General features: G+C 49.6%; 2 protein-coding genes across 3 annotated transcripts; one reads left to right on the top strand and one right to left on the bottom strand.

Annotated features, from left to right (window-relative positions):
- Positions 1-281: 281 nt before the first annotated feature.
- Positions 282-17,168, bottom strand: PLPPR3 (phospholipid phosphatase related 3). Of its 2 annotated transcripts, none has more exons than XM_028713424.2 (8): positions 16,555-17,168; positions 12,263-12,402; positions 11,341-11,526; positions 9,709-9,838; positions 6,824-7,019; positions 5,935-5,992; positions 4,751-4,924; positions 282-4,478 (listed from the first exon to the last, which is right to left on the bottom strand). In XM_028713424.2, exons 2-8 carry the CDS (start codon positions 12,335-12,337, stop codon positions 3,186-3,188), a joined length of 2,112 nt encoding a protein of 703 aa, XP_028569257.2. In that variant the 5' UTR covers positions 12,338-12,402; positions 16,555-17,168; the 3' UTR covers positions 282-3,185. The 2 variants fall into 2 exon arrangements, with proteins under 2 accessions (XP_028569257.2, XP_077777912.1); XM_077921786.1 differs by lacking the exon at positions 16,555-17,168 and adding an exon at positions 15,198-15,607.
- A 2,553-nt stretch (positions 17,169-19,721) lies between these two features.
- On the top strand, positions 19,722-25,904 carry CFD (complement factor D). The gene is made up of 5 exons (XM_028713426.2): positions 19,722-19,881; positions 20,561-20,711; positions 21,583-21,727; positions 24,026-24,283; positions 25,614-25,904. The coding sequence occupies exons 1-5, from the start codon at positions 19,827-19,829 to the stop codon at positions 25,788-25,790; spliced, it is 786 nt and encodes a 261-aa protein (XP_028569259.2). The 5' UTR covers positions 19,722-19,826; the 3' UTR covers positions 25,791-25,904.
- The last annotated feature ends 397 nt before the right edge of the window (positions 25,905-26,301 follow it).

The following is a 26,301-nucleotide window of genomic DNA, read 5'->3' as shown; positions in this document are numbered from 1 at the left end:
AGACAATCTTATTCCGCTACGAGGGATCGCCGAAGAAGATGAAGAGGCGTGTGCCGAGTGTGGATTGCGACTTCGGGTGCTGCCTCCATCTGGGAAGACGCCTATAGCTCATCTCGGTGAATTATTATTAACACCTACCGCTTGTTCTTTGTGATTTGCAGCCTCTGTAAAGCACTCTGGCTGCTGCAGCAGCTATACCCAAGCAGGCTCCGATGGGGGAAGTTACAAAGCGCAATTCCTACCGCCGACCCCGCCATGCTCTCGAAACCACACGCTTGGAAATCGGTCCATGATTAATTTTTATTTCTCGGAGGCAGAGCAAGGCTTCTCCAAATCGAAGGCAACGAACCACCTGACGCCTGAATTGCGGGGGTCGTTCTTAAGGGGTGGGCTCCAATTCTCCTGTTTCTGCCCCACCCCATTTATATATATATTAAATATTGTTCACAGGACTGGTGGATGCATTGCAAATCAATGGTGCCGGCGGGACCATGGAGGTTTGCAGCGGCGCATTTAAATTGGCGCCTGCCAATTGCACGCAAATCGGCATCTTGCTCCTTGAAAATACCAGGGAGAGAGGAACCTTATAAATGCCTTTAATGTCCACCTTGTGCCCGTTACTCCCCATGCTTCCCCTTTCACAAAGGACCCCCCCTTTCCTACCTAACCATGCCATTTGTTGGGGGGCCCCCTATTAAAACAAAAACAGCCCCCCTACCATCTTCCCATAAGGTTATACATTCCTTCCTCGCAGACATAAACACTTCTATCCATGCCAACATTCCCCTTAAGACGGCGGATCCTGCACACAGCGCTCGGGTACCCAGCTGGCGTCGCTATGGAAACAGAGGCCCAGAATTCCCGGAGGCCTTTTGGGGTGCCCTCCACAATACTGGGTAGCCTTCCCCTCCACCTACCCCAAACTATATAAATATATAGGATTTGTCACAGACTTAAGTCCTACTGAGACCCATTGGAATGAATGGGCAGGACTAACAGGCCAATTCATTTCAATGCTCGAGTCTCGTATAGCTTAGTTGGGCATAGCTATTAGTTGCATCCCCTCCAACGCTTCTCCCATGAAAATAGGGACGTCCTATTCCATCCCCTCCAACGTTTCTCCCCTGAAAATAGGGACGTCCTATTCCATCCCCTCCAACGTTTCTCCCCTGAAAATAGGGACGTCCTATTCCATCCCCTCCAACGCTTCTACCGTGAAAATAGGGACGTCCTATTCCATCCCCTCCAATGTTTCTCCCTTGAAAATAGGGACGTCCTATTCCATCCCCTCCAACGTTTCTCCCCTGAAAATAGGGACGTCCTATTCCATCCCCTCCAATGTTTCTCCCCTGAAAATAGGGACGTCCTAAGGGAAAGCAGGGCATTCTGGGATCAAATCGGAAACTAAGACAGCTTCTGTATGTCCAGGACTTTCCCTGGAAAACAGGGACCCAGAAGCTTTCCTAACAACAAAGTCCACAGAAAGGGCAACGTTTTCCGCTAAGAACGATTAGGCGCTTGCTTAAAAATGCAATTCTGTCGGCGGAAACCATGGCTATTTCCTCTTTCAGGAAACTCCCTCGCCTGACCAGGCAGAGGAAAAATAACGGATAATCGTGAAAGGGGTATTCAGTTTTCAGCAGCTAGGACATTCCTGGTTTACTTAAACTTCCTAAACCGGCCTTGTTAACCCGACGCCCTTTTGGATGTCGCCGGACTCCGAATCCCATCGGCGTCTAAGAACATCCAGAACCGAGTTAAGGAAACATCTGGTTGTCTATAGCAGGCTTCGTCAAACTTGGCCCTCCAGATGTTTTGAGACTGCAACTCCCATCACCCAGTGGTCAGGGATGATGGGAATTGTAGTCCAAAACATCTGGAGGGCCGAGTTTGAGGAAACCTGGTCTAGAGCAATACTGGATCTTACGGTAGCAACTTCCAATTTTGACGTCTCAGTGACGTTGCACCTCGAAATCGAGCCCCACTCCTCCCTCCCCATCCCGCCCCCCCATGTTAATAAACCCATCTCATGCGAAGAGGGGGTACCACCCCAAAGGCCCCCCCATAAGGCTATACATTTTACATTCCCTCCCTACTCCAACCACTGAGCCATGCCACGCTATAAACCCTCATAATATGTATATCTCCCCATCACATCCTTACGGGCACGACGGAATCTGTTCCACAAGCCTTGGGACTAATAACGGCCGCCGTTTTTTTCCAGACAGGGCAACCGGGGTCACCCCAACCTCGCTAGTTCTGCCTTCGCTTTGTGCCAATTTTGGGGGGAGGGCAGAATCCAGCACCCCAAGAATGCCCCCTTCGCCTGCCCCAAACAAATCGTATCGGCCTGATAACTTCTGATGCTCGCTGGGGGGCCTGCCAACAGCCTATCTCCAGAGACTAAATGCTTTGGGTAAACCACGTTTGTCACCTCCTAGTATAATCTGGAGAAACCCAGTCTGATGGGTGGGGTACAAATAAATTATTATTATTATTATAATCTCCTTGGCCGCCGCAGGGAAGAACGGATACGACGGACTCTTCTGTTCCCCCTAGCCGGACATCTTATCTTTTTCCAAGACTTATCTCCTCCTCTTCTTCTGTCTCCTTTGGGCACCCCAGGTATTTACAGATTCCCTCCCCGCTTGCATTGGAGACAAAGAAAACGTCTCCGAATCATCACCAGGGGGAGGCGTCACCTTGCAAGCTAAATTACCCGACCACCTTGACTTTCCAAATACGACACACCCTCCCAAAAATGCGCGGGCTCCAGGGCGACGGGAGATCGTACCAAGGGGTACAGTTCTACGTCCCTTCTGTAATGTTTAAACCGCCCAACGCCAGGCTCCCCGCTCTGGCCGGCTTTACAATCAGTAGTTACAAATAAATTACACTTGTCCTGAAAATCAACAGCACCGGTAATTTGTCGAGTATTTAAAAAAAAATCCCTTCAGCGGTCCCTCAATGTCCCTGCGATAATCCAGAAGAGGGACAGGCGATTCCATGGCCAAAAAACAGCAAGAAATCCCCGAAATTTGGTCCACAGAGCTTCCCCAAAGTAGACACCAAATGGCCGCTCTTCAACGCTCAGTAAACGGAGATCTTTGCCACGGAGACGGCGACCGAAATCAATTCTGTTTTTCGAAACATGGTGAGGAATTGTTCCCATCCCGTTTCGGCACCTAGTCTTTGAACCGCCGGGTGGCCTGCATCTTCTTGTAGAAGTTTTCCGTCTCCTCCGCCTGGCCGTCCTTCTCGCCGACCGTCAGGCTCGTCGGCTTGCGGCGCAGCGTCGACTCGCGGCTGGGCCCCCCCAGCATGTTTTCCGCCGGGCTGGTCTCTCCGCCCCCCATTCCCGCCGCCACGTTGATGGTGGCCACGCTGCCGTACCGCGGCTCGTCTTGCTCGATGTCGCTGACCGACGACCCCGGGGAGACGCCGGCGCTCTTGGCCGGCCGGAAGCCGCGGAAATCCTTGGCCATGTCGTTCAGCTCGTAAACATCTGTCCCGTCCGGCACTTTCTGCGTGGCTTTCCATTCCCACGGCCCATTCCCGGACGACAGGTGCACGACCGGATGGTGCGGGGCGTGCGCGTCAATGGTGACGACGCTGGAGCTATCCCGTTCCGACGGCGACCGGTACTGCGAGGAATCAGAGCTGGTGGACGACGAAGACGTCTCTGAGTGCTTGGGTGTCACCGAAACCATCCCTGGCTGCTTGGACATGGCAATAACCTGCATCAGGCGCGGCGGGTTGGCCACTCTCTGGGACGCCGACCCTTTCTCGGCCATCATCATCCATTTCGCCCGCACGGCCGAGCTGCTCTTGGGCGAAATGTTGGCCCCGGCATTCGCCTGGCTTTCCTCAGGGATGTGGACCAGCTGGGTTGCTCCGGGTCTTGGCTGGATGAGGACCCGGGGCCCCATGGCGGCGCGCTCGGCCGTCCGGGCCTGGACGGTAGGGTACAGCGACGGTGGGATATGCTCGTCGTCCTCTCCGACCAAGCAATCAGAGCCAACCCTCCGGGCCACTTCCTCGGCCAAGGTCATCCCCCGGCCTTCGACGGACTTTTGCTTCCATTCGGTGATCAGCTGCTTGGACCGCGAGGCGTCCACGGGGACGTGGATGGTCATGTGGCGCCGGGCGGGGTCGTCCATCGAGGGCGTGTTGACCCTTGGCAGCGTGTTGCTGAAGGTGACCATGTTCTCCTTGCCCATGGGGCTGCGGGGGGCCAGGAGGTCCACGTCCACGCTGGCCCGCTTCAGGCTGCCCAGGGAGTTCTTCTCACGCTGGACCTGTCGGTTGATGCCCTCCAGCCGCGTCTGCGGGTTCAGCTCGTCGGTGCTGACCGACTTGTTCTGGTGGTAGACCGAGTCGTGGCCCCGCTGGGTCAGGGCCCGCAAAGCGTCCTTGGCGGGGGGGTTGGACGGGGCCTTCTCGGCCGGAGCGCGGAAGTTGCCCACGGCGTGGTAGGCCTGTTTGGGGGCAGGAGAAGGCAGGTGTTAAAGACTGGATTTACATCTAAGCTAAACAAGCTACGGCTTAGGGCCCCGCTCTCTTGGGGGCCCCCCAAAAAAAATTAAAGGGGGAAAAACTGGATTTCCAAAATATAAGATTAAAAAAACAACAACCTACAAATGCTGTGCGTTTAAAAGGGAAGTGTTAAAACTCTGATAAGTTATAGAATGTGGGTGCCCCGTGCCCCCCCCCAAAGTCCGGGAAAGGGGTCTTAGGAGAAGAGACTTGCCAGATAGGCTGCGATTCCGGACCCGATTAGGAAACCCACGTAGACGTCGATGGGGTGGCTGCGGTACTGTGTGATCTGCGTCAGGCCGCAGATCCCGGCCGCGATGGCGAAGGCGAAGACCAGGATGGGTTTGAGGAGTTTGGTGCTGTCGGAGATGATGGAGTTGAAGTACATCTGCAAAGATTGACGGCGGGGGTCGTGAAGGAGCTCTTCGAAACGTAATAAAACATCACACTTTCTAAAAAAAACCAACTTCCCGGTCCAGGGCCGCCTTCAGATGCCTTCTAAAAGTCAGATAAATATGTCCTTGAGGGCGTTCCACAGGGCGGGTGCCACCACCGAGAAGGCCCTGTGCCTGGTTCCCTGTAATTTAACTTCTGCCAGAAGACCCTGGGAGCTGGACCCCGGCATCCGGGATGAAAGATGGGGGGTGGAAATGCTATGGACTCATTGGGCGCATGGCTGTGGGCTCCCGTTGCGGGAGCACAGCTAAGGGGGCCACCACAATTAAGGTCCTGCCCTTCAACATTTGCCACCGTGCCGTGGAAAACAGAGCAGGGAGTTGGAAAAATGACAAAGCATATATGCTAAAATTTGAAAACATAATTTTAGGATGGAAACCCCGCCAAAATACAGTGGCAAGATAAATTGATGAACTGCGCAGAACTGACTAAATTGACACACAAACTGCGAGATAAGGACAACTATGACTTTAAAGAAGAATGGGAACTTTCCACACATTACTTAAAAAGACAACAAAATGAATTGGCAGGTTTTGAATAAGCATGCACAGATTTATTGACTGGTGACACGGTAGACAGATAATGTAAGGATTTGTATAATATTATAACATGCAGAGAATAAGATGTGCTGAGAAATCGGAGAGAGTTGCTGAGGGAAATCTCTGGGGGAGGGTGGGAAAAAGGGGGGAAATAATGAATATGATATGTTCTGTTGAAATTGCTAATAAAAACATTTAAAAAAACAAGAACGTAATTTTAAAGATTGCAAAATTCGCCACCCTTGCTGCAAAGGCTTGAGATGGAAGCGGATGGGGGGGGGGGGCTTGTTGCAGCCCGATATTCAACCCCACTCTAGCCTGAATCCCAGAGATAGTTCCCAGGAATGAGCAGCCGATTCTGATCATCCAGCCAGCGGATCGCGGACGGGGACCGGGGACTCACCGACACATAGACGGCGGCGAAAGCGGAGAGCGTGGCGTGCTGGGAGGGGAAGGTTTTCCTGGGGAAAGGAAAGGGGGGGAAAGGAAACGTCATATAGGAGCAATTGCTGCAGGCTGGGGTGCAGAGTGGGGGCGATTCGGGGCCCCCGCTTAGCTCCAGCGGGCGGCGGTCACCACCAATTTTTTTAAAAAAATACTTTTTATTGTCATTTTCCAAAAAAACCCCACACAAAATAAAACAATATTTACATTCATTCTTAATGTCGTCTTATTTACATTGCTCTAAATCGCGCCTCGACTTCCTTCCCTCCCAGTTGCGGTTTTCATAATGCACATCTCCTCTTACAGTTTCTTCTGCTTTTACACACACGTCACAGGAATTATCCTAATCCTGCCGTAGTTCTTAAACTTCTACAGTTCAATTCTATATATGTCACAAATTTACTCCATTCTTCTGTGAACTTTGGCCCTTTTTGGTGTCGGATTTTATTTGTCATTATTGCTAATTCAGCATATTCAAAAAGTTTTACCTGCCATTCCATGACTGTTGGAATCTCTGATGACTTCCATTTTTGTGCTACAAGGACCCTAAGCTGCCACCATTGCATATTGAAATAACTTACGGTCTTCTTTTTTTTTATTTCATCCCCTATTATCCCTCCGGGTTTTTTTTGGAAGGTGTATCTAAAAATTTTCTTTAATTCATCATATATCAGGTTCCAAAATCTCTTCATTTTCTCACATAGCCACCACATATGATAAAGGTCCCCATCTTTATTTTTACATTTCCAACAAACTTTGTTTCCCCTTTTGTACATTTTCGCCAATTTAATCAGGGTAATATATTACCCCGGTCACCACCGAATTTTGGAACCGCGTCCCGGCCTCACCTGGCCGAAAGGATGGCATGCTGATCTTGCCCCGAACATATGTCCTGCGTGATGTAGGGATTGGCGTCGCAGGAGATGCCCAGAAGGGTATAGTTGGGCTTGCAGACCGTCAGGAAGAACGGGGCGTGGTACCCCGTGGCCAGCTGGATCACGTCCGTCACAAGGGCCGTGGCGCAGAGACCGAAAACGTGCACACCTGCAGGGACATGAGAGATTTGTTTCCCGCCGGGATGGAGCCCAGGGGCAGAGAAACCGCTGGCCTGGGCGTGGGGTCCTTATCCAGCTCTCCAAACCCGTTTCTGGTGTGAAGCAAGGACCGCAGACAGGGCCAGATTTAGGTTTGATGCGGCCCTCAGCTCCTGAAGGGAATGGGGCCCTTTCTATGTCCAGCTGTCCTTTGTCCGCAACAAATTTGTGTGTGTTGAATATATGTTACATGGTCATTTATGGACTTCACAGATATCTCAAGACATTTGCGCATCACAAAAGATGTGTTTTATCAAAGTCATCGTTGGACTGAAATGCCGTTAAGAAGTAGTATATTAATAGTGAAATGCAATTAAGAAGAAGTACCGTATTTTTCGCTCTGTAAGACGCACCAGACCACAAGATGCTCCTAGTTTTTAGAGGAGGAAAACAAGAAAAAATATATTCTGAATCTCCGAAGCCAGAACAGCAAGAGGGATCGCTGTGCAGCGAAAGCAGGAATCCCTCTTGCTGTTCTGGCTTCTGGGATAGTTGCGCAGCCTGCATTCGCTCCAGAAGACGCACACACATTTCCCCTTACTTTTTAGGAGGGAAAAAGTGAGTCACATAGAGCAAAAAATACAGTATATTAATAGTGAAATCCAATTAAGAAGAAGTATATGGATAGTGAAATGATTGTGACGCTCCAACTCAAAATGGTTTTTGATGCATAACAAACTGAATAACGCAAACACATTTCTAAAGTTCCTTTAGGAACACAGTTTACAAAGACTCATCATCTGGTCTCTAGAAACTTGCTATAACACGAAATAGGTGCAAACATATGATGCAAACTGCTAAGAATGATAAATATCAGAATGTAAGGTAAAGGTAAAGGGACCCCTGACCATTAAGTCCAGTCGTGGCCGACTCTGGGGTTGCGGCGCTCATCTCGCTTTACTGGCCGAGGGAGCCGGCATACAGCTTCCGGGTCATGTGGCCAGCAGTACTAAGCCGCTTCTGGTTCACCAGAGCAGCGCACGGAAACACCGTTTACCTTCCCGCCAGAGTGGTACCTATTTATCTACTTGCACTAGTGTGCTTTCAAACTGCTAGGTTGGCAGGAGCAGGGACTGAGCAATGGGAGCTCACCCCGTCGCGGGAATTCGAACCGCGACCTTCTGATCGGCAAGCCCTAGGCTCTGTGGTTTAACCCACAGCGCCACCCACGCCACCCCCACCCATATAGGGTGCAGAATGTAGGCACCCTATATATAGAAAGGAGCAAACCAGTGATATTTTAGGGAACAGGCGGGGCCCATGACTTACACCCGAGGAGCCGACACAACACAAAACACTGTTGCTGTTTGTAGGTTTTATTCTATTTGTTTTTTAGCTTATATTTTGGAAATGTACATCCAGGTTTTTTCCCTTTAATTTTTTTGGGGGGCCCCAAGAGAGTGGGGCCCTAAGCGAGAGCTTGTTTAGCTTAGACGTAAATCAGCTCTCTGTGTTCTTATTGCCACAGCCCTGCACTCTCAGCCACGAGGACTACCCTCATCGGGGATCAAAACCTGGTATCTCCTGCGTGCAAAGCCGGTGCTACGATAAGGTGGATGTCATTGAAATTCCTGTTTTGAAATGGACAATAGACCATGAGAGGAGGAAGGAGATCTATGGAATGGAAATTCGAGTGGATTTGGAGAGGAAGAATCTTGGACAAAGCGGACCGTGCTTAATTAAGAAGCAAAGGGAGACCATCTAATGAATGCAAACTATTAGGTTCTCGTGCACGCAGAAGGAAGGGGGTTTATTTTAGGAATAATAATTATCGACCAACTGCAATTTCACGAGCAACCACAGCTTTCGGAAGCGTTAAAATATAGCACATGCAGGAATTGGCAAACAGATAGCAGATGGGTAAGGATAATAGGTTAAAAATAACAAACAAAAATCCTCGCTAAGGATAAGGAATGAAAAGCGAATTAGAAATAACTGAGGCAGCAAGAGGCACAAAAATGGGAAATTTTGGGTGCATCGAGGACCGAGCGTGGGAATGTTGAAAAACTGTATTGAATTGGTTTGGGTTGATTCGTTAAGATTTGGAAAATCAATCAAAATGATTTGGCAAAGGGGGAAAAAGGAAGCAGATGGTTTGCCACTGAGCTACGGAATTTTCTGCTTTTGGGACATCGGCAGAATGCTAAGAATTTGGTGCTTTTCTTTTCTGTAGGGCTGAATGAGAAGGGAGAGCTGGACAGTCTCTGCCCTGTGTATGCCCTGAAAAGTGGGGTTTTGGGGGGCGGCTCAGAGGATGGGGAGAGGGACGCGGGTGGCGCTGTGGGTTAAACCACAGAGCCTAGGAGTTGCCGATCAGAAGGTCAGCGGTTCGAATCCCCATGACGGGGTGAGCTCCCGTTGCTCAGTCCCTGCTCCTGCCAACCTAGCAGTTCGAAAGCACGGCAAAGTGCAAGTAGATAAATAGGTACTGCTCTGGCGGGAAGGTAAACGGCGTTTCCGTGCGCTGCTCTGGTTCGCCAGAAGCGGCTTAGTCCTGCTGGCCACAGGACCCGGAAGCTGTACGCCAGCTCCCTCGGCCAATAAAGCGAGATGAGCGCCGCAATCCCAGAGTCGGCCACGACTGGACCTAACAGTCAGGGGTCCCTTTACCTTTTACCAGAGGATGGGGATGAACTTACCCACGAACCGGACCGTCCTGCGGAGGAAGGAGTTGAAATTGCAGCCGCCGGCGTTGATGCTGCCCTCGGAGCTGGCGCGGCCCTTGACGTTGGACTGCAGGCAGTAGATGATGCCTTCGCCCACCATGATCTGAGAGGGAGGGAGGGAAGAGGGGCGGGGTCAGAGCAAGCCCCTCCTCTCCTGGTGACTTCTCCGCCCAGGTGGGTGGGGCTTGTTGACAAGGGATGGGAGGGGATGGAATAGGACGTCCCTATTTTCAGGGCAGAAACGTTGGAGGGGATGGAATAGGACGTCCCTCTTTTCAGGGGAGAAACGTTGGAGGGGGTGGAATAGGACGTCCCTCTTTTCATGGGAGAAATGTTGGAGGGGATGGAATAGGATGTCCCTATTTTCAGGGGAGAAACGTTGGAGGGGGTGGAATAGGACGTCCCTCTTTTCAGGGGAGAAACGTTGGAGGGGGTGGAATAGGACGTCCCTCTTTTCAGGGGAGAAACGTTGGAGGGGATGGAATAGGACGTCCCTATTTTCAAGGGAGAAACGTTGGAGGGGATGGAATAGGATGTCCCTATTTTCAGGGGAGAAACGTTGGAGGGGATGGAATAGGATGTCCCTATTTTCAGGGGAGAAACGTTGGAGGGGGTGGAATAGGACGTCCCTCTTTTCAGGGGAGAAACGTTGGAGGGGGTGGAATAGGACGTCCCTATTTTCAGGGGAGAAACGTTGGAGGGGGTGGAATAGGACGTCCCTATTTTCACAGGAGAAACGTTGGAGGGGATGGAATAGGACGTCCCTATTTTCACAGGAGAAACGTTGGAGGGGGTGGAATAGGACGTCCCTCTTTTCAGGGGAGAAACGTTGGAGGGGGTGGAATAGGACGTCCCTCTTTTCAGGGGAGAAACGTTGGAGGGGGTGGAATAGGACGTCCCTATTTTCACAGGAGAAACGTTGGAGGGGGTGGAATAGGACGTCCCTCTTTTCAGGGGAGAAACGTTGGAGGGGATGGAATAGGACGTCCCTATTTTCACAGGAGAAACGTTGGAGGGGATGGAGGTATCCAACCCCCAAGTCATATGAAGGCAGGCCTGTATACTATTTTGTTTGTTTGTTTAATGTTTCATTATGTTTTTATATATGTTGGAAGACGCCCAGAGTGGCTGGTGTCAGATGGGCAGGGAATAATAATAATAAGAAGAAGAAGAAGAAGAAGAAGAAGAAGAAGAAGAAGAAGAAGAAGAAGAAGAAGAAGAAGAAGAAGCAGCAGCAGCAGCTTTCGTGTGTATGCACACTTCTTCAGATATCTGAAGAAGTGTGCATGCACACGAAAGCTCATACCAATAACAAACTTAGTTGGTCTCTAAGGTGCTACTGGAAGGAATTTTTTTATTTTCTTTCGACTATGGCAGACCAACACGGCTACCTACCTGTAACTAGAATTATAATAAGGTAAAAGGTAAAGGACCCCTGGACGGCTAAGTCTAGTCAAAGGCAATAATAATAATAATAATAATAATGATGATGATGATGATGATGTCTCTATTTACCCACGACCCGCAGATTAAGAGCCTCCTCCTCTACCGACTGCAGCTATCATAAAAACCCAAGAGGGACGGAGGGGCCAGAACGCTACTTACGGAGGCCGCAGGGGCCGCGAAAGCCAAGCTGAGCAGCATGAGCAATGGGATCATCTCTTCGTTGGTCTCCACGTAGGGCATGGAAAGGGCCCGGTCGTAGCACTGGAAGCCCACCTTGGCCGGCTTGAAGAGGTCCGTCAGCTCCAAGAAGTAGAGCGTCACAATCGAGGAAGCCACAATGGGCAGCTGGGAGACAAAAGGGAGAGAGAGGGAAGGAGCAGGCGCTATCTTCTGGGTAACGGCAAAGGTAAGCCACAGATCCTAGGGCTTGCCGATCAGAAGGTCAGCGGTTCGAATCCCCACGACAGGGTGAGCTCCCGTTGCTTGGTCCCTGCTCCTGCCAACCTAGCAGTTCGAAAGCACAGCAAAGTGCAAGTAGATAAATAGGTACCACTCCAGCAGGAAGGTCAATGGCGTTTCCGTGCGCTGCTCTGGTTCGCCAGAAGCGGCTTAGTCATGCTGGCCACATGACCTAGAAGCTGTACGCCGGCTCCCTCAGCCAGTAAAGCGAGATGCGCCGCAACCCTAGAGTCATCCGAAACTGGACCTAATGGTCAGGGGTCCCTTTAGGTCCAGTTGTGGCCAACTCTGGGGTTGTGGCGCTCATCTCGCTTTACTGGCCGAGGGAGCCGGCGTACAGCTTCCGGGTCATGTGGCCAGCAGGACTAATCCGCATCTGGTGAACCAGAGCAGCGCACGGAAACGCCGTTCACCTTCCCACCGGAGTGGTACCTATTTATCTACTTGTACTTTGACGTGCTTTCAAACTGCTAGGCTGGCAGGAGCAGGGACCGAGCAACAGCAGCTCACCCCGTCATTGCGGGGATTTGAACCACTGACCTTCTGATCGGCAAGTCCTAGGCTCTGTGGTTTAACCCACAGCGCCACCCGTGTCCCTTTTATATATATAAGTTCTGCTTACCTCGACAAAGTAGAAGCAGGGAAGAAGAGTCATGCTGTCTTTCGGAGCCTTGGCCTTGTCCTTTGCCGAGATCATGGTGTCAGCGGTGGGATTCAGAGGAATCCGGTGGGTCGGGGTCTCAGCCTAGGTTCTGCTCATCGCTGCCGCGGGACATCACAGAGCCAAAACAAGCAGGAGTTAAAATCACAGAATTGTAGAGTTGGAAGGGAACCCCGGCGGTCATCTAGACCAACCTCCTTTGCCCGGCGCGGGACTCGAACCCACAACGATGAGCTTAAAAGTCTCATGCTGACCTATCCCGGTCGGATCCAATTGAGCCCTACTCAGAGGAGACCCGTTGAAACCAACGAGACCAATAATAATAATAATAATACTATTTATACCCCGCCCATCTGGCTGGGTTTCCCAAGCCACTCTGGGCGGCTCCCAATAGAATATTTAAAACACCAAACATTAAAAGCTTCCCTAAACATGGCTGCCTTCAGATGTCTTCTAAAAGTCAGGTGGTTGTTTATTTCCTTGACATCTGACGGGAGGGAGTTCCACAGGGCGGGCGCCACCACCGAGAAGGCCCTCTGCCTGCTTCTCTGTAACCTCGCTTCTCGCAGGGAGGGAACCGCCAGAAGGCCCTTGGGAGAGGGACCCCGGTGTCCGGGGTGGAGACGCTCCTTCAGGTATACAGGGCCGTTTAGGGCTTTCAAGGTGAGCAGCAACGCTTTGAATTGTGCTTGTAAACGTACTGGGAGCCAATGTAGGTCTTTCAAGACCTGTGTTATGTGGTCTCAGTGGCCGCTCCCAGTCCCCAGTCTAGCTGCCGCATTCTGGATTAGTTGCAGTTTCTGGGTCACCTTCAAAGGTAGCCCCATGGAGAGCGCATGGCAATAGTCCAAGCGGGAGATAACCACAATAATAATAATATAGGATAGAGAAAGTTGTGGGTCAAAACCATCCCTGTCTGAAGGGCGGGCGCCACCACCGAGAAGGCCCTCTGCCTGGTTCCCTGTAACTTTGCTTCTCACAGGGAGGAAACTGCCAGAAGGCCCTCGGAGCTGGACCCCGGTGTCCGGGTTGGAGACACTCCTTCAGGTATACTGGGCTGAGGCCGTTTAGGGCTTTCAAGGTCAGCACCAACACTTTGAATTGTGCTCGGAAACGTCCTGGGAGCCAATGCAGATCTCTCATGACCGTTAGCCGTCGATTCCGATGGGTCTACTCTGAACTTGACTAGCAATGGATCCAACCAGTTAAAATCCACAGGCGTGGGCAGGCCGCAGGCATATTGATTTTGGCAGGTCTACTCTGAGCGGGACTGACATTGGATCCGACCCTATTTGGAGGCACATCCGTCTCTCCCCCCCCCAGGCCCTATAGATCCGCTGTCTGTCAAAATGACCCATTTAACGCCCAAATCGATAACCGGAGTCCCAGCAGTCATAGCGGCGATCGCAGACCCTTAGTAAAAAGCGTGGGGGCTTATTGCAATTCTATGGGGTGTTTTTTTTTGGGGGGGGGGTTGTTGGCCATGCATCCTGCCACCAAGGGAAATGATCGCTTTAGGTACATACGGACACCCAGAAATTTGGCACCAGATTTAACAGACTACAAGATAACATTATATATTTGGTGCCCCTTTGCCAGGTGTAAACGCAAACTCACCCCTTTTATCTCCCTTATTAATACTTTACGTTGCCTTTTTTTTAGCGTTTTAATATCATTATTTTATATCTCTCACAGTCTTAAAAATCCATTGTTTTCGACTCTATATTTAATAGTGTACTTAATATATTATAATTTCCCATCTATCTCCATTAGTTAGGTCCCTATATGTAAGCCATAGCGCCTCCCTATTTATTTTTTTGATTGCCATTACCTCTGTTGGAGACAAGCACCGTGGAGTCTTTTGTTCCAATAGGTCTTTATATTATTCCCACATTTTAGAAAGTGATCTCCTAATTATATGGTTGCAAAATCCTTTATTTACTTTCTCATGCCATAAATACGCATGCCATCCGAATCTATTATCATGCCCTTCCAGATCTAACATATCTGTATTTTCTTATTTAATCCACTCTCGCACCCAAGTAACGCAAGCAGCTTCATAATACAGTTTGAAATATGGAAAGGAGAAAACCTCTTTCTTTCTTTCTTTCTTTCTCTCTCTCTCTCTCTCTCTCTCTCTCTCTCTCTCTGAAACATCTCTTGCCCAACATCTGTCTCGAAAGCCACAGCAGACGGTGTTCAAAATTAGCCAGGCGTATTTCGCACTCAGCTTTTGGCCGTTTGCCACCAAGTGAAGATTCTCGGGTGCCTGACGCCTCTGCCATCTGGGGATCCTTGGACCTGGACTGTTTTCACACACTTAAGACCCCACCCTGTAGAATTCCATCTGTTATATTTTACTTGCACAATCGGAAGGAATTTCAGGAACCGAAATTCTACTTCTGTGCAGCCTCAGCAGGAGCAGCGAACGGCGTTTTAGCGATTTGTCGCTGCTTGCCTTCTCTTCCCCCCCTGCTCCACATTGGGAAGAATATCCCCACGTTACGAACGGACTGTGTCAGCGTTAAGAAAAAGAGGTCGAATAGGCCAGAATATATGTGAACTGTCTCCCAAACACCAGGATGGATTAGAACAAAACAGGGGAAAATAATATTTGATGGATGTGAAAGCAGAAAACCGATTTGAACGGAGATGTAGAGATGTGTGAAATGTAAAACGAACCATTGGAAAGAGAAGAATGGAAGTCGCTGGGTATTTTAAAGTTTGTAAAATGTTGATTTGGAATTGTAAACTTGGAAATTTAATAAAAGATATCTTTTAAAAAAAAAAGAACGAAACAAGAAAATCAAGCTTTAAATGTCAAATACAGGTTTATGTTGTTGTTTAAAAATTGATTAAGCCCATGTTGTCCATTGAATGAATTTAAATAACTCACCCAGCAGTTATTTCACAGCTGCTGGGATTTTCCCAGAGCAAGGCATCCTTCGTTATGAAATCCAGTCACCTCCCAGATCCCAAACATGTCCGTTTCCTGGATTTACTTAGGGAGGCGTGTGCACTCTGCACATGCTCTGAGCCGCGGCATTCTTCATTATTTATTTTGCTCCTCTCCAGCTCAGATCCAAACCTGAGGTTTAGCTGCGTTTGTGCCAAGCGCCTGTCGAGTCTCTGTTGGCTACTTCTGTAACATGGGATAATAAGAAAGGAGGGATATCAGTATCAACCCATTTCACAGAGGTGGCCAACCGAGGCTCAGAAACGGCCAGCTTCTGACTCCAGGGCTCTTGTTGCGGAGTCAAAGAAAACATTGAAAGAGGATGCATCAAATGGCCGTAGAAATTATTATTATTTTTTAAGTCAACCCAATAAGCGAAGTGTTTCAGGGTCCGTTTCCATTCAGCAAGCCCAGTTTGAGAAATCCTACAAGGTCACAGCACCCTCTTGTACCAGCCCCTGCTACTCGCAGATAGACTTCAAATCCACATGGAGGTTCCATTTGGCGGCCGACACCATTAACCTGCGTCAAATGTGCCCACTCCCTTTTGAAAAAAGGCGGAGAGTTCTCTGGTCAGCAGCCGAAATAAACCGATTCGTTCCAAAGGCGGGCAAGGAACCACCGACACCGGCATCTTGTGGCGGTGAGTTCCGAAGGAACCCGCAACCCAAGATGTGTGTGTCCCCCCCCCCCCCAGCTAATGGATGCTTTCAGAAGTTACAAGTGGCAAGACAGCTTCATCCATCCTTTTTTTTTTTTTTTTAAATCCATTTTCTTTTCCATTTCAAGGACCGAGAGGCTATAAGCGATCGATCGATCAATAAAAATACTCAGCGCAGCATAAAACGGGGGGGGGGGGAGGGTCTTGTTGGTTCTCAGACAATTCCCACCCCAAAACCCAAAACCCCAAGTGATGTGTGGCTGGGAATACGGTAATCACCCTAATAATAATGGACCATTCTGCGATTTATTTTCTCCTTTTCTTTTTTGGGGGTTGGATATCTTGCGGCTATTGTTCGGGGTGGGTTCTAATAGGACAATGTAAATGTGAGAGAATGAGCTGGGGGGGGGAGAGATAGCCCCCTGCTTGCTTTTTTTGGGGGGGGGGGTCTCATTGCAGTCAGCGTGACACAGAGTCCAAACCATCCCTTTGTCTGGAGACGCAAAATGGGGTGGCTGTAGAGACGCCTGGATTTGCGTGAGAGAGAGAGAGAGAGGGATGATGGAGGCAGAAGAAAAGAAAGAAAACGAGGGGAGGGGAGGAAAAACAGTTTTTAAAAAATAAAATCAAACTTACCTGCCCGGCGTCTGCGAGGCACCCCCCCGATTTGCAGCTGGAAACGGGGCGGGGGCGCGCGCGCATCTAGGGAGCCAACCCTCTCCAAAAAATATATAAAAATCTTATCTCGCCCCTTTTTGCCGCTCCGGGATGCAAAAGGACATTTCCATCGCCCCCTCTTGCTTGGGATTAGTGGCGAAAGGGATGCATGCTTTTTTTTAAAAAAAAGGGGGGTCTCCTTCCAGCTTTAGATTCCGCCCACCACCATGGGAGATTTTGGAGAAGAGCGAAAAAATAATCAATTCTCCTTTATCCTTGGTTAAAAGGGTTCTGAAATTGGAGAGGTTTTCAAAATCCGGGTGGGGGGGGGGGTGCGCGTGGGTTGGCACTGGAAGAATGACCACCTGCACCCCACCAAGGAGAGGGGGGGGGGCTCAGGAACTGGGTGGGGGGGGGGTTTCAGACCGCCTCTTTTTCCCTGCGCTCTGCGCTAGCCAAAAATGGATAGCATGGTTTTCTCTCTTTCTTTCCCTCTTTCTCTCTCTAGCCCCAGCTCCTGCAAGACTGAGCACAAAGGGGCGAAAAAGAGGAGGGGGGGCCCGCTGGTTTGATTTGTGGGTGGGGGGGAGAGAGGCGGGGGAGGCGGTGGGTGGCGGCTCCTCCGCGCGCGCGTCTCTATCCAACCTCCGGTTTCCATAGAGAGCGCGGTGATGCCCGGGTCTTTTGGCGCAAAGCGCGCATCTCCAAATGCAAAAAATTGGGGTTGCGCGTTGTTTTGAGAGCGGGGAGGGTACGCTGGGGGGGGGGGTTCTTTATTGGGGGGGAGAGATGGGCTCGTGAGCCACACCCTCCATCACTGACTGCGCAGGGGGGGCTCTCTCTGCACAGACTCAACGACAGAAACCGCCCCTCCAGGTCCCCCATCCGATTCTTTCTCGGTGCAAAAAACAGGTCCGGGGGCTTCAAACCCCCCCAGGCAGTTTTTTCCCAGCCTTCTCTTTTAGTTTCCCTTAGAACAGGGCCAAATTTATTATCATTATTATTAGTATTAGGGAGGAAACGGTTCCCCAGTCCTCGGGGAGGAAAGGGTGGGGTTTGCCCCTGAGCATAAGCAGAGTGCATCCCACCTACTTTAAACACACACACACACACCCAGGCAATTATCAGTTTGATAACCCTTGGGGAGGAAGGTGGGTAGCCCCTGAGCACAAACAGAGTGTCCTATCCACTTAAAAAATAAAAATAAAAAAATCAGGCAGTTATCAATTTGGTAACCTTTGGGGAGAAAGGTGGATAGTCCCTGAGCATAAGCAGAGTGCATCTCACCCAGTTGCCAAAAAAACAGGCAAGAATCAATTTCATAACCCTTGGGGAGGAGGGTGGGGTTAGCCCCTGAGCATAAGCAGAGTGCCTCTCACCCAGTTTCCAAAAACCAGGCAATTATCAATTTCATAACCCTTGGAAAGGAGGGTGGGATAGCCCCTGAGCATAACAGAGTGCGTGCCACCCAGTTTCCAAAAAAACAGGCAATTGTCAATTTCATAACCCTTGGAAAGGAGGGTGGGGTAGCCCCTGAGCATAAACAGAGTGCATGCCACCCACTTTCCAAAAAACCAGGCAATTATCAATTTCATAACCCTTGGGGAGGAGGGTGTGGAAGTAGTCTCTGAGCACAGGCAGAGTAGTTCCAGCGCAGAGAGAGAGAAATCCTTTGGGAGCTGGTTTCTTTGTTTGTGAAGTACACCTGTTCCCGTCTTCAGGCTACCTGCACCTTGGGGAAACCGGAAGAAAACGAGGGCTTCCTCTGCTTCCTCTGAGCTCGTGCAGAGTGGCTGCCCCTTATTCCTGAGCCCCCTGCCCAGGCTACGAATTAGGAGGAAACTTGAGCCCCTCCACTTATTGGGAGCGGAGAGGCTTAGGTTAAGCCACTTGAATAATCCCACAGCTGTTGGGGGCAGCTGGGGACAGATCCTGATTCCCTTTGACCATCATGATCTCAACACAGCGGCACCTCGGTCCTCAAACTTAATCCGTTCCGGAAATTCCGTTCCAAAACCAAAGCATTCCAAAACCAAGGCGCTCTTTCCCATAGAAAGGAATGCGAAACGGATTAATCCGTTCCGGACTTTAAAAAAACAACCCCCCAAACAGCAACTTAACGTGAATTTTACTATCGAACGAGACCGTTGACCCAGGAAACGAAAGCAATAATCAATGTACTGCAGTCGCACAATCAATCCATCACTTCCACAGTCGCAAAAACAGAAAAGAGCCGCAAAAACAAACACACAAAATAAATGGGAAAAACAGGCAGAAATCGGTGTAACACTCAAATCGGGGCACTCAAATTGGAGCACGTTCGGCTTCCGAAAAAAGTTCGCAAACTAGAACACTTACTTCCGGGTTTGTAGTGTTTGGGTTCCAAGTTGTTTGAGTACCAAGGCGTTTGAGAACCAAGGAACCACTGTATGGGTCTGAATGAATCCCTCCCCCCCCCCCCCAGTTTCCAATATATCCCAGGAATCCTTGCCCAATATTCACCCAAAATAGTCTGTTTAAAAGTCTGGTTTTCATGCCCAGGTGGAATTTGTGGACTTCGATAGGTGACATGCAACGGTAGCGTCAGCGGGGCCTGACATGCAACGGCAGGCAGGATTCATTGGTGACAAACTTTATTTATTTAGAAGCCTTTGGGGGGGGGGATCTCCAAGCGGTATGCAACGTAAAAGAAAAACCGACAGGATCATTGCGACAAAAATATAAAGCAGTGGTTGGAAAAGATTTAGAAGCAGAAAAACCTCAAATTGTGCTATATACAACTTACTGTCTCCAATTTGTCCTGGATTTTAGGCAAGTTTATTATTATTATTATTATTGCATTTGAGTTTTTTTTCCCCTAGGGAAACCCCCAAATTTGGTGAGTCCCCCCCCCTAGGGAAACCCAAAGGAGCTTTTCTTTTAACGCCCCAAAGGAATGTGACTTATTGATGGACGGACATATGACATAGGCCTGTCCCAAGGACTCGGTTAGAGGGGATTTCGAAATCCACGCAACTTGCAGAGCTCTGGCAAACAGCTTTTATCAGATTTCGTGTGTCGACGGAGGAAACTGCCAGATTGCCAATGCAAACAGGCTGCTTCCTCTTCTGTGTTTGTGCAGAGAAGGGAAAAAATAAAATCCCACGCTTCGGAGCCGATAAAATACGTCCTGGAAATCACATGCAAACACACCAATATATATCTTTCCTAAGTTCAGCAGAACTTATTCCTGACAGGAGCCTGACACGAAGATGGTTTTTTCTTCCATCTGGCTCCCGGTTGTTCTGGGCCTCTTCGCCGCAGATGGTGAGTCGGCTGCAAAATCCTGCTTTCTCTCATTTATATATATATATCTTATTTAGGTATTTATTATGTTGTTGTTGTTTAGCTGTGTCCGCCTCTTGGTGACCCCCTGGACCAGAGCACGCCAGGCCCTCCTGTCTTCCACTGCCTCCCGCAGTTTGGTCAAACTCATGCTGGTGGCTTCGAGAACACTGTCCCACCATCTCGTCCTCTGTCGTCCCCTTCTCCTTGCGCCCTCCATCTTTCCCAACATCAGGGTCTTTTCCAGGGAGTCTTCTCTTCTCCTGAGGTGGCCAAAGTCTTGGAGCCTCAGCTTCAGGATCTGTCCTTCCAGTGAGCACTCAGGGCTGATTTCCTTAAGAATGGATGCGTTTGATCTTCTTGCAGTCCATGGGACTCTCAAGAGTCTCCTCCAGCACCAGAATTCAAAAGCATCCATTCTTGGGCCATCAGCCTTCTTTATGGTCCAGCTCTCACTTCCATACATCACTACTGGGAAAACCATAGCTTTCCTTTGCCCTCCTCCTCCCTCTTTCCTTTGACGCTGTGCCTTTTTAATATAGTTTTTAATTTTAAAAATATTTTATTTTCCGTTTCTCTAATAGCAACAGTTTTCATATGCATACAGATCATTAGGTTGCCTACCCATATGATCTAACCCTCTGTGCTATTGCCTTCTCAGCAAGCCGCCCCAGAGGCCGTATCCTGGGGGGCCGGGACGCCCCCCGGCGCCCGTACATGGCATCCCTCCAGCTGAATGGGCAGCACCTCTGCGGGGGCTTCCTCATCGCCGACGAATGGGTGCTGAGCGCCGCCCATTGCCTGGAGGATGCGTAAGTATTCCTAGTATTGTAGAATTGTCAAGTCAGGAAGGGGACCCCAGGGGGTCATCTAGCCTGACCCGCCGCAATTCGCATGCCCCGTACGGGATTCGAACCTGCAACCTTGGCGTGATCCCCGCACCAGGCTCTAAACCGACAGAGCTGTCCCCTTGGATCTGCCCGTTGGGTGTCGCTGCTCTGCCGAGCCAATCCTTTCCGTCGCTTGGCGGAAACAGTAGATCCTGCGTGAAATCATTCCAAATAAATCAATCGGGTGAAAAAAATCAGGAGAGAATGATTATAGGATTCATATAAATTATACGGAGAAGGTAGCTTCCTCAAATTGTGACCGGTGTAGTCTAGATCGAAAACTCCGCAGGTGAACAAATTTATCTCTCCACAAAGTTTAAAATGATTAACCAAGATATGAGATGATAGGAACCGTATTGTAGTCGAAGGAAGTCAATCTTTTTTTTCTTTTTTGCATTTAGATAAATGTTTTTCGTTAATATCAGATATTCAGCGTTGCATTTCTCTTTATAAATCCCAATAAAATTTATTCAGGAATTATTCCGACCGTTCCCGAGGGACCCTGGACCTAAGTTGTTCAGGGTCTTGTAAATTAAGCTTACCAGATTTTTTCCAATGAATCCACTTTTCAGCTTCAATAGGAATGATAGGATTTTGCATGGGGACTGATTTGTAAATGAGTACCAACACCTCGAACCCTGCTCAGTAGTAAGGGAACGACCGGTGGGGCTTTTTCCACAATGGTGTCGGCAATCTGGCCCCCCGAATTCGGGCCCAAGGGCAGCCCCACAAAGACCCCATTGCAGAAGTCTAGCATTTTGGCCCAGTAACCTAACAGTGGTTTTCCACGCAGGGGCAACGGGACTTTTGAGGTTCTCTTGGGGGCAAGATCGCTCTCTCTCCCTGAACCCCACAAGCGCCTATACGGGGTCCGCCAGCTGATCGCCCACCCCGGAAGCCACCGAGACACCAACCATGACGACCTCTTGCTGGTACAGGTGAGTGATGCTAGATAAGGCTGCCCTTCAGATGTCTTCTAAAAGTCAGAAAGTCATCTATTTCCTTGACATCTGGCGGGAGGGCGCCACCACCGAGAAGGCCCTCTGCCTGGTTCTCTGCAACCTCACTAGGTCAGGTGGAGAGGCAGCGAGTGGCCCAAAGTCACAGCCAGTGAGCTTCAGGGCCAAGGGGAGATTTGAACCCGGGTCTCTCAGTTCCCAGTAAGTCACTCTAACCCCTAAACCATACTAGCTCTCTGATTTTCCCACCAGCCACTTTAGGCGGCTTCCAGTTCATATAAAAACAGAATAAAACTTCAAACGTTAAAAGCTTCCCTAAACAGGGCTGCCTTCAGATGTCTTCTAAAAGTCAGGTAGTTGTTTTCTCCTTGGCATCTGATGGGAGGTCGTTCCACAGGGCAGGTGCCACCACCAAAAAGGCCCTCTGCCTGGTTTCCTGTAACCTGTAAGACTCTCGGCGCTGGACCTCAGTTTCTGGGCTGGACAATGGGGGTGGAGATGCTCCTTCAGGTCTACTGGGCCGTTTAGGGCTTTCAAGGTCAGCACCAACCCTTTGAATTGTGCCTGGAAACATATTGGGAGCCAATGTAGGTTTTTCAGGACCACTGTGATGTGGTCTTGACGGATACACTTATTTATGTTCTCTTTAGCTGTATTTTGCATTTGTAAGGTAAAGGTAAAGGGACCCCTGACCATTAGGTCCAGATGTGGCCGACTCTGGGGTTGCGGCGCTCATCTCGCTTTCTTGGCCGAGGGAGCCGGCGTACAGCTTCCGGGTCATGTGGCCAGAATGACTAAGCCGCTTCTGGCGAACCAGAGCAGTGCATGGAAACGCTGTTTACCTTCCCGCCGGAGCAGTACCTATTTATCTACTTGCGCTGGTGTGCTTTCGAACTGCTAGGTTGGCAGGAGCAGGGACCAAGCAACGGGAGATGACCCCATCGCCAGGATTCGAACCGCCGACCTTCTGATTGGCAAGTCCTAGGCTCTGTGGTTTAACCCACAGCGCCACCCGTGTCCCTCATTTTTGCATTTGTAGAAACCAATAAAAAGCATTGAAATCGAAAATAAAATAAAATAAAATAAAATAGGGGGCAAACCAGGCTAGTTCGTGTAGCCCTAGCGGCATCGCCTTGCCATTTTGACTGCCCTTTCCCCGAAAAATATCTCTGTGACAAGGAAGCACGAAGTGCTGATCTCCGAAATCGAGAAGTTCGGAGGAGGGCAGTTTCAGGGAATTCCCCCAAAGAGGTAGAAAAGGTTGAGCAACCGGTTCTCCGGAAAACACGACGTTTGCATTACGGGAAATCCCATGGGCAAATAAGACGCAGGGTATTCTGGCAAACACCAGAAGTTTTGGACTAATTTGTTCTCCGTCGGTGAGAGCATGGCGCTGAAAACGCCAAGGTTGGAGCATGGATGGCGGCTAACAGATTGAGGCTGAATCCTGGCAAGACAGAAGTTCTGTTCTTGGGGGACAGGGGGTGGGTGGCTGTGGAGGATTCCCTGGTCCTGAATGGGGTAACTGTGCCCCTGAAGGACCAGGTGCGCAGCCTGGGAGTCATTTTGGACTCATAGCTGTCCATGGAGGCACAGGTTAATTCTGCGTCCAGGGCAGCTCCATCTGGTGCACAGGATGAGACCCTCCCTGCCCGCAGACTGCCTGGCCAGAGTGGTGCATGCTCTGGTTATCTCCCGCTTGGACTATTGCCATGCGCTCTCCATGGGGCTGCCTTGGAAGGTGACCCAGAAACTGCAATTAATCCAGAACGCGGCAGCTAGACTGGGGACTGGGAGTGGAGACCATATAACACCGGTCCTGAAAGACCTGCATTGGCTCCCAGGATGTTTCCAAGCACAATTCAAAGTGTTGGTCTGACCTTTAAAGCCCTAAACGGCCTCGGCCCAGTATATCTGAAGGAGCGTTTCCACCCCGGACACCAGGGTCCATCTCCCGAAGGCCTTCTGGCGGTTCCCTTCCTGCGAGAAGTGAGGTTACAGGGAACCAAGCAGAGGGCTTTCTCGGTGGTGGTGCCTGCCCTGTGGAACTCCCTCCCATCAGATGCCAAGGAAATAAACAACTATCTGACTTTCAGAAGACATCTGAAGGCAGCCCTGTTTAGGGAAGCTTTTTAATGTTTGATCGTGTTTTTAATATTCGATTGGGAGCCGCCCAGAGTGGCCGGGGAAACCCAGCCAGATGGGCAGGGTATAAATAATAAATTATTATTATTATTATGAAAACCTCCTCTGTCTTTCTCCGTCTCTGCCAACCAGCTGGAAGAGGCTGCCTCCTTGAACCCGGACGTGCAAAAGCTAGCTTTCCAACGCCAGGGCAGGGACGTCCCCGAAGGGACCCTGTGCGAGGTGGCCGGCTGGGGCATCACTCGCAACACGGGCAAGCGGCCGGACGTATTGCAGCATGTGGACCTGGGGGTCATTGGCCGAGCCAGATGCAACCAGCGGATTCACCACGACGGGGAGGTGACGGAGAAAATGATGTGTGCCGACTCCAGGAAGAAAGACTCCTGCAAGGTACTTTTTTGCACGAGAGTTCCTCCTCTTCGCACGGGGCGAGAGAAGGATTCCAATGTGCGCAACTCGCCCTGCCACATTGCAGGGGTTTTCCCCCCCACTAAATGACCCTCTGCAAAAATTACCGTATTTTTCGCTCTATAAGACGCACCAGACCACAAGACGCACCTAGTTTTTGGAGGAGGAAAACAAGAAAAAAATTATTCCGAATCTCAGAAGCCAGAACAGCAAGAGGGATCGCTGCGCAGCGAAAGCAGCAACCCCTCTTGCTGTTCTGGCTTCTGGGATAGCTGCACAGCCTGCATTCGCTCCATAAGACGCACGCACATTTCCCCTTACTTTTTAGGAGGGGAAAAGTGAGTCTGATAGAGCAAAAAATATGGTATTTATTTTTTTGAATGAATGAATTACTGCTTTTTCTTTAATAGTTTTAGTTATGCCAACTTTTCGCTTTTATCATTGTGCATTTTCCTTTCCATTATACAGCACACTCTATTCTAGATCTCTTGACAATTGGATTACGTCTACTGCAATAACGATCTCTTAAGTCTAGAAGTATCTAATGCAAGATTGGTTTGGTTGGTTCTTTTGTATGTCGTGTCTGTTTAATAAAATGTTAATGAGAAATCATCACCATCATCGTTGAGAATCCTGGGAGTGCAGGCATAATTCGAACACAGGACTTGGCTTATAGCATGGGTAGGCAAACTAAGGCCCGGGGGCCAGATCCGGCCCAATCACCTTCTCAATCCAGCCCACGGACGGTCCGGGAATCAGCGTGTTTTTACATGAGTAGAATGTGTCCTTTTATTTAAAATGCATCTCTGGGTTATTTGTGGGGCATAGGAATTCGTTCGTTATTATCATTCTTTTTCAAAATATAGTCCGGCCCTGCAAGGTCTGAGGGACAGGGGACCGGCCCCCTGCTGAAAAAGTTTGCTGACCTCTGTACTAGAATCTCTCTGTGCTATCCAGATTTAGCTTTAGTTCAGGCAAGCAAGTCTGGGGAACCACCTGCCACTAGAACATGGGTAGGCAAACTTAGTCCCGGGGGCCAAATCCGGCCCAATTGCCTTCTCAATCCAGACGGTCCGGGAAGCAGCATGTTTTTACATGAGTAGAATGTGTCCTTTTATTTAAAATGCAACTCTGGGTTATTTGTGGGGCATAGGAATTCGTTCATATATTTATTTCAAAATATAGTCCGGCCCCCCACAAGGTCTGAGGGACAGTGGACCGGCCCCCTGCTGAAAAAGTTTGCTGACCCCAGGCTTATAGAATAGTGGCAAATATCTGACGTTCTTGCTTTTGTCTCACCCCTTTTTCCCAGGGAGATTCGGGGGGGCCCCTCGTCTGCAACGGCGTCGCCGAAGCCGTCGTCTCCACCGGCTCGCGAGTTTGTGGCAACTGGAAGAAACCCGGGATTTATACCCGAACCGCACCCTACGCCGGATGGATCGACAGTGTCTTGGCCAACGCAACCAGCGGATCCCTCGTGACCATTTAAGCGCCGATAGCTAGAGGATCTTTCCTTGCCCCGCAAATTTAAGATGCAAAATTTAGAAGAGTTTCTTCCAAATTTATTCTACAAATATCTCAATAATAAAATGTCATCGATTGACTCCTCCAAATTTTCTTCTCCTCCTTTTTCCTTTCTTCCTTTTTCGTTCTTTTTTTATGTATGTGTGCTTATCTGAAATATGTATGTATGTATTTGCAATATTTTGTAATAATGATGTTAAATAAAATCAATTTTAAAAAATAATAAGATGCAAAAATGAGATTTTGCATGTCTTTCCTGCGCGTTCCAGGCTTCAAGTTCTCCAAATCTGCAAAAAAAAATCCTTCGGCGTTTCAGCACAATTTTCTCTATTTTTTGTACAATCCCAGCTGTTTCCCGCAAGCCACAACTTCTCCTGGCGCAAGGCATTTTTTCACGTCGTTTCCACAGTCGTTACCCCGCACTTTTCTGCGGTTTTTGCAAAAGCACACCGCGAAATTTGGATCAGACAAAATCA

Source organism: Podarcis muralis, chromosome 18, assembly GCF_964188315.1.
Source record: "Podarcis muralis chromosome 18, rPodMur119.hap1.1, whole genome shotgun sequence".
Lineage (NCBI taxonomy): Eukaryota > Metazoa > Chordata > Lepidosauria > Squamata > Lacertidae > Podarcis > Podarcis muralis.
Note: the sequence above shows the minus strand (reverse complement) of the source record. Positions and strands in the feature narration are given on the sequence as shown.

Coding starts and splice junctions, on each gene's coding strand:
- PLPPR3 (XM_028713424.2), bottom strand. CDS start 12,337: ATGATCTCGGCAAAGGACAAGGCCAAGGCTCCGAAAGACAGCATGACT. Junction 11,527..12,262: donor CCTGCTTCTACTTTGTCGAG/GTAAGCAGAACT, acceptor TTTGTCTCCCAG/CTGCCCATTGTGGCTTCCTC. Junction 4,925..5,934: donor TCGCCGCCGTCTATGTGTCG/GTGAGTCCCCGG, acceptor CAATCTTTGCAG/ATGTACTTCAACTCCATCAT.
- CFD (XM_028713426.2), top strand. CDS start 19,827: ATGGTTTTTTCTTCCATCTGGCTCCCGGTTGTTCTGGGCCTCTTCGCC. Junction 20,712..21,582: donor GCCCATTGCCTGGAGGATGC/GTAAGTATTCCT, acceptor TTTTCCACGCAG/GGGCAACGGGACTTTTGAGG. Junction 24,284..25,613: donor GGAAGAAAGACTCCTGCAAG/GTACTTTTTTGC, acceptor CCTTTTTCCCAG/GGAGATTCGGGGGGGCCCCT.